At 40.0% G+C, this 7,054-nt stretch overlaps 1 protein-coding gene across 1 annotated transcript; it reads left to right on the top strand.

The window, feature by feature from the left end:
* The first annotated feature begins 3,789 nt into the window (after positions 1-3,789).
* Positions 3,790-5,166, top strand: LOC133785683 (uncharacterized). Its single transcript, XM_062224901.1, has one exon. It carries the CDS (start codon positions 3,790-3,792, stop codon positions 5,164-5,166), a length of 1,377 nt encoding a protein of 458 aa, XP_062080885.1.
* Positions 5,167-7,054: the final 1,888 nt, after the last annotated feature.

Consider the following 7,054-nt stretch of genomic DNA (forward strand, 5'->3'; position numbering starts at 1 on the left):
GTATAACATTTGTCCCCTTAAAAGTGTCTACTTGGATTTCAGTAGAAGATACTTTTGAATTTCCCTCATAAAAAAACGTGCCCACCTACCACACTCAAGTGTGTATACGTGTCCTCGGATTGGTCCCTTTTTTGTACTTGATGTACAATCGTTTAGTTTTCCCACACACTTTTTGCTATCGTTTCCCTTATATCCTCATCCATTGAATTTCAAATCTACAGTTGAGATCATTCTTTCTTTTCTCCTATATATACCCTTTTCATTCTATCAATTCCACTAACTACCTTCATATTTTCCAATCACTCAAAGCTTTCTCTCAAAATCCTTTAATCTCTTGACAACTCACATGTTCTTCAAGATTTTCTAGATTTGTGCACTTGATCACCTTTGTGCACACTTCTAGCTCAACTTTTCAAGTAAGCTTGACAACTTTTCAGTGTATATAATTTTCATGCATGCGGTTTTTTGTTTCTGATTTCTTGTTCCTTATGTTCTTGAGATTTTTTGGAAAAAAAATGTGAATTTGATCTTCTTTGGGGTATAAAAACGTATAAAAAAGTTGTTTTTTGGGTATAAATTTTTTGGAATAGGATTAAATTAGTTTCTTGTTGGGGAAATGTTAGGTTACGCTTTTTAGAGAAGTTCAATAGCCTAAATTTTGGGTAATTTTGCCCAGATTTCTAGGTAATCATAGCTTTACCTCTACAATACTCTAGTCATCGTCCAAGCCTTAGGCTAATGCAAGCTCGAAAATCGAGTTTTTAATCCTTTTTAATCTTCTCAACCCACATCTTTCATGTTTTGTGCTTTCGAGCTATACTCCTACCCAAGAAGACTCTCACCTTTGTCTTTCTCTTAGTAGATGCCACGTCCCGATCCCGAGAAGGAAGTGTGGGGGCTCTCAGCTCGGGCAATTCTTTATCAGAAACCTATCCCTCGAGTAGAATCTCACTTTTCACACAATCAAAGGTTAATCTGCAAGTATACGAGAAGGTTGAGAGGGAAAATATAAGCAACTCTTATAGGCATCAAATTAGGGAGATCTAAGAAGGAAAAAGAAAAAGGCTTCACCCTGCTGCCCTTCCCGAGCCCTCAACTGCTAGCCAAAACCCTGTAGCTTGCCCTCTCGACTCGACACTAACAGTTTCTATCTTCTCCTAGGTGAATGATAACTCTAGGATTTAGAGTTATTCTTATAATCTTTGAACATGCTTTTCAAATTAAAAAGATTAATGAGTCCTTGTTTATTGTAAATTTGTTAGTTTTAGTGTATTATTCTAGGTAGTGAGTCCATGTAAGAATTAGTTATATATTGTAATATTTTTCAGTGTCTTTATGTAAATTACTGTGTTGTGTTAATCAGGAAAGGAAGCATAAGAAAATATATGAAAGGGAAAATGCTGGAAGCAAGGGGAAAACAAATTCTGAAAGGGGCGTGTTGCTACTTCATTGCTGCAAGATCACCACACAGCAATTCAAGGGATCAGACAGGTGATGGGGCAAGAGGCCAGCTGGACTTAATGAGTGATATCAGCGCCTATGTGGTGAGAATTTTAAAAAAACTTAAGTCAGCTGGGTGATTTGGCACGTGGAGGACAAGGTGGGAATTGACTTTCCTATTAGGGTAAAGAAAAGTACCCTAAAAAGGAGGGGGGCAGCCGCAACATAGGGGAGACCCATATTTTTTTCTGAAAAAAAAAGAGATATCACCAATTTTGGAGAGAAAACAAGTACAGGGAGAAAAGCTGAAGAAAACCAAGAGAAAATACAAAAAGGAAAGAGGACCACGGCTGACGCCAAGGAGGATTTCAGCTCATCAACTCATTATACTCTTTCTTTCTTCCTTCCTTCTAATTGTGTATTATATTTTCTCTCCATATAATTTGTGAACAAACTCCATGGATTTGCTAATGGCTACTTGTTTTGTATTTCTATTATTAAACATGAACTAATCCTTAGAGGTTTGGGTGGTTATGAACCCTACAATTTGAATTAATGTTTTGATGCATGGTTAAAGTAATTGTATCCTTGTTCAATTAAGTGTGACTACTGCTATTGATTGTTATTTACTGGCCATAATTAACAATTACTAAGCTAGATCTAAGTTTGGAAAAACTTAAGCTAGCTGAACCCATTTAATTGATGCAAGAAACTTGCCTATTTGTAAGTAAATTTTAGTGGTGAAATAGGGATATTTTGCTGCCTTGTATAACACAAGATTTGATGCTTAATAGACTGTTTGCAATCTGGTTTAATACCGGAGTGTGTTGAGAGGGTTGTAAGCATTATACAGTGGGTTTTGGAAAAGACTTACTGGGAGTTTTTGAATTCTGTTAACTCTGGATGTAATTGTTGAGCCATTGCTGAACTTATGCTATAACAACTGGAAAGAAATTATAGGGGGATTAACCACCCAGATCACGTGTTCACATAGAATTTCCTCACAGACTTGATTTCTCTTGGTTCCATTATTTTAGTTTAATTAATTCTGCATATATATTTTTAATTCCAGATTCATTTACCCATTATTCCCTTGAATTGGTTATTGTCTTTTTGAATTGTTTTTAGTTGATTTTACAATAATTTAGTTTAAAATCCCTATGGAGACGATCTCACTTTACATTATATTACTTGTGCGGCTACGTATACTTGCGTATTTTAATTGCTATAATTTTCGCAACAAGTTTTTGGCGCCATTGCTGGGGATTTAAAATTAAATTCTGTTTTATCAACTAATTTGCAATTTATTTCTGTTGTTTTTAAATCTGTTTGTTCTGGCTGTATACTTTCAGGTTCTCTAGTGTATGAACAAACAAGAAGACTTTGAACTTGCTCCTATTGACCCCGAGATCGAACGTACTTTTAGAAAGAGGAGAAAGGCTCAAAAGGCTAACAGCCGAGGTACTATGGCTGAGCATGTTGATGAAGAGGGGGATGGCCAGCAAGTTACTAATCCCATTGTTTTGGCGGATGACAGAGCCAGAGCAATATGGGAATACGCTGCCCCCATGTTTAATGAGCTAAATCCAGGCATTGTGAGGCCAGAAATACAAGCACCTCAATTCGAGCTCAAGCCAGTGATGTTTCAAATGCTCCAAACCGTGGGGCAGTTCAGCGGGATGCCAACGGAGGATCCTCATCTCCACCTCCGTTCATTCTTGGAGGTGAGCGATTCCTTTAAGCTTCAAGGAGTGAGTGAAGAAGCATTAAGGTTGAAGCTATTTCCATTCTCGTTAAGAGACCAAGCTAGATCATGGCTCAACACTTTGCCTCCTGATTCTGTCACAAATTGGAATGATCTTGCTGAAAAGTTTCTGCGCAAATATTTCCCTCCCACCAGAAATGCAAAATTTCGAAGTGAAATCATGTCATTCCAGCAGCTTGAAGATGAATCAACCAGTGATGCATGGGAGAGATTTAAGGAGCTTTTGCGGAAGTGTCTACACCACGGCATCCCGCACTGTATACAAATGGAGACCTTCTATAATGGCCTCAATGTAGCTTCTAGAATGGTGTTAGATGCCTCGGCCAATGGTGCTATCTTGTCCAAGTCTTATAATGAAGCATTCGAAATTTTGGAGAGAATTGCAAGCAACAATTATCAATGATCCAACACGAGAGCTCCGCAAAGTAGAAAAGTGGCGGGGGTTCTTGAAGTAGATGCATTAACGGCTTTGACAGCCCAAATGGCTTCCATGACTAATATTCTAAAAAATATGAGTTTGGGGAACAACATTCAGCCAGCTGCTGCTATTCAAAGTGGAGACATTTCCTGTGTATATTGTGGAGATGGGCACATGTTTGAAAATTGCCCTTCTAACCCAGCAGCAGTTTGTTATGTGGGAAACCAGAATTTTAACCGAAACAGTGGCCCATACTCAAATTCGTATAACCCAGCTTGGAGCCAGCATCCGAATCTATCTTGGGGGGGGTCAAGGAGCAAGTTCCAGCAGCGCACCAGCACAAGGGAAGCAAGCTTATCCGCCAGGTTTTTCTCAGCAGCCAAGGGCTCCACAACCGCAACACCCTCAAGGCTCTCAATCCAATTCTTTGGAAAGTATAATGAGGGACTATATGGCAAAGAATGATGCAGTGATACAAAGTCAGGCATCATCGCTTCGTAATCTTGAAATGCAGCTGGGGCAATTAGCCAATGATCTGAAAAATAGGCCTCAAGGTTCTTTGCCTAGTGACACAGAAAATCCGAGAAGGGATGGGAAGGAACATTGCAAGGCCATTAATTTACGAAGTGGAAAAATTCTGGAAAATGCTGAGGAGAAAACAAAGGGCAGTAGGGAGCCCACTTCAATCCAAACAGAAGGAGAATCTAGTAAAAAACCAGCAAGTGAAGCAACTGAAACTGGCCCAATTGATACAGCATCGGGTCAGCAATCTGTTCCAGTAAAGTCTTTACCAAAACCGCCCCCACCATTTCCTCAGCGGTTTCGAAAACAACAGCAAGATGGGCAATTCAGGAAATTTCTGGATGTTTTAAAACAGCTCCACATCAATATTCCCATAGTTGAAGCATTGGAACAAATGCCAAACTATGTCAAGTTTTTAAAAGATATTTTGACGAAAAAAAGAAGGCTGGGAGAGTTTGAGACTGTTGCTCTTACAGAAGGTTGCAGCGCCATGTTGAAGAGTAAAATCCCTCCGAAATTGAAGGATCCTGGTAGTTTTACAATCCCTTGTTCTATTGGGGGACGAGATGTTGGAAGGGCATTGTGTGATTTGGGCGCGAGCATTAATCTCATGCCGATGTCGATTTTTAAGAAACTTGGTATAGGTGAAGCAAGGCCTACTACTGTGACATTGCAGCTGGCAGATAGATCTATGGCCCATCCAGAAGGGAAAATTGAGGATGTTTTAGTGCAGGTAGACAAATTTATATTCCCAGCCGACTTTATTATTCTGGATTATGAAGCTGATAGAGAAGTACCAATTATTTTGGGGCGGTCGTTTCTTGCTACGGGGAAAACATTAATTGATGTACAGAATGGTGAACTCACTATGAGGGTAAATGATCAGCAAGTTACATTCAGTGTATTCAAGGCTATGAAATTTCCTGATGAAATCGATGAATGTTCTAGTGTGGATGTGATTGAGACGCTTGTGGCTGAGAAGTTCAGTAAGGAAGTTGATATGGCTGAGTTGGGAGTTTAGATTTTTGAAGATTCTGAAAACTCTAGCAGTGAAGAAGAACCTCAAGTTACTTGGGTAGACTCATGTAAACCAGCCAGAAAATTCAGTAAATATTTTGAAGCATTAAATCTGCCTGAAGGACATTTTAAGCCGCCAAAACCGTCCATTCAAGAACCACCTCAATTAGAATTAAAGCCGCTGCCCAGCCACCTAAAATATGCTTATTTGGGGGATAATGACACACTTCCAGTAATTATTTCTTCCTGTTTAGAGGCTGATGCTGAGGGGTCTTTGCTGGAGTTATTAAGACGACATAAGAAGGCAATTGGCTGGACTATGGCCGATATACAAGGAATTAGCCCAGCTTTGTGCATGCATAAAATCTTGTTGGAATCTGGCTGTAGCAACTCTGTGGAGCAGCAAAGAAGGTTAAATCCAGTGATGAACGATGTAGTCCGAAAATAAGTGATCAAGTGGCTAGACTATGGTATTATTTATCCAATTTCCGATAGTTCGTGGGTCAGCCCAGTACAGTGCGTTCCTAAAAAAGGAGGAGTTACAGTGGTGACAAATGATAACAATGAATTGATTCCTACTCGCACAGTGACTGGATGGAGGGTATGCATGGATTACAGGAAGCTAAACAAAGCCACAAGGAAGGATCATTTCCCATTTCCGTTCATTGATCAAATGTTGGACCGCCTTGCTGAGAAGGAATTTTTCTGTTTTCTTGATGGTTATTCCGGCTATAATCAGATTTCTATAGCCCCAGAAGACCAAGAGAAAACCACGTTCACCTGCCCCTATGGGACGTTCGCTTTTAGACGGATGCCTTTCGGTTTGTGCAACGCACCAGCCACCTTTCAAAGGTGCATGATGGCAATCTTCTCAGACATGGCAGAAAATATTTTGGAGATTTTTATGGACGATTTTTCAGTCTATGGCGATTCTTTTGAAGGCTGTTTGGCGAATTTAGAGAAGGTTCTAACAAGATGTGAAGAGACTCACTTAGTACTAAATTGGGAAAAGTGCCATTTTATGGTACAAGAGGGTATCGTGTTGGGCCACAAAGTTTCTAGAAAGGGGATCGAAGTAGACAAGGCAAAGCTGGAAGTCATTGAGAAGTTACCAGCCCCTACTACAGTGAAAGGAATAAGGAGTTTTCTTGGACACGCTGGTTTTTACAGGCGCTTCATTAAAGACTTTTCTAAAGTGTCTAAACCTTTGTGTACCTTGCTGGAACAAAACCACACATTTGACTTTACTGCTGAGTGCCAAGAAGCATTTTTAAAGTTAAAAACAACTCTCATAACAGCCCCAGTAATTGTAGCACCCGACTGGTCTTTGCCCTTTGAACTCATGTGCGACGCCAATGATTTTGCTATTGGAGCAGTCCTTGGACAGCGGAGAGGAAAAATCTTTCATTCCATCTATTATGCAAGTAAAACGCTGGTTGATGCTCAAATAAATTACTCCACCACCGAGAAAGAGCTGCTGGCTGTGGTCTTCGCTTTTGAGAAATTCAGATCTTATCTAGTGGGTACAAAGGTTATTGTTTACACTGACCATTCAGCAATCAAATACTTAATAGCCAAGAAGGAGTCTAAACCAAGGCTAATCCGCTGGGTCTTGCTGCTGCAAGAATTTGATCTGGAAATACGCGATAGGAAAGGTACTGAAAACCAGGTGGCAGATCACTTGTCAAGGCTGGAAACCAGCAATCACAGCAGCATCACCAGTGAGGCAGAAACACAGATTCAGGACTCTTTTCCAGATGAGCAGCTGCTAGTTTTGGACCAGGAACATGTCCCATGGTATCCAGATGTGGTAAATTACTTAGTCAGTGGAGTACAGCCACCTGATTTTAACAAACAGCAACTGAAAAAGTTCCTCCACGACACCATATTTT

Source organism: Humulus lupulus, chromosome 6 (genome assembly GCF_963169125.1).
Source record: "Humulus lupulus chromosome 6, drHumLupu1.1, whole genome shotgun sequence".
NCBI lineage: Eukaryota > Viridiplantae > Streptophyta > Magnoliopsida > Rosales > Cannabaceae > Humulus > Humulus lupulus.

What these genes read in the sequence shown, in the direction of transcription:
- LOC133785683 (XM_062224901.1), top strand. Translation starts at nt 3,790, where the DNA reads ATGGGCACATGTTTGAAAATTGCCCTTCTAACCCAGCAGCAGTTTGTT.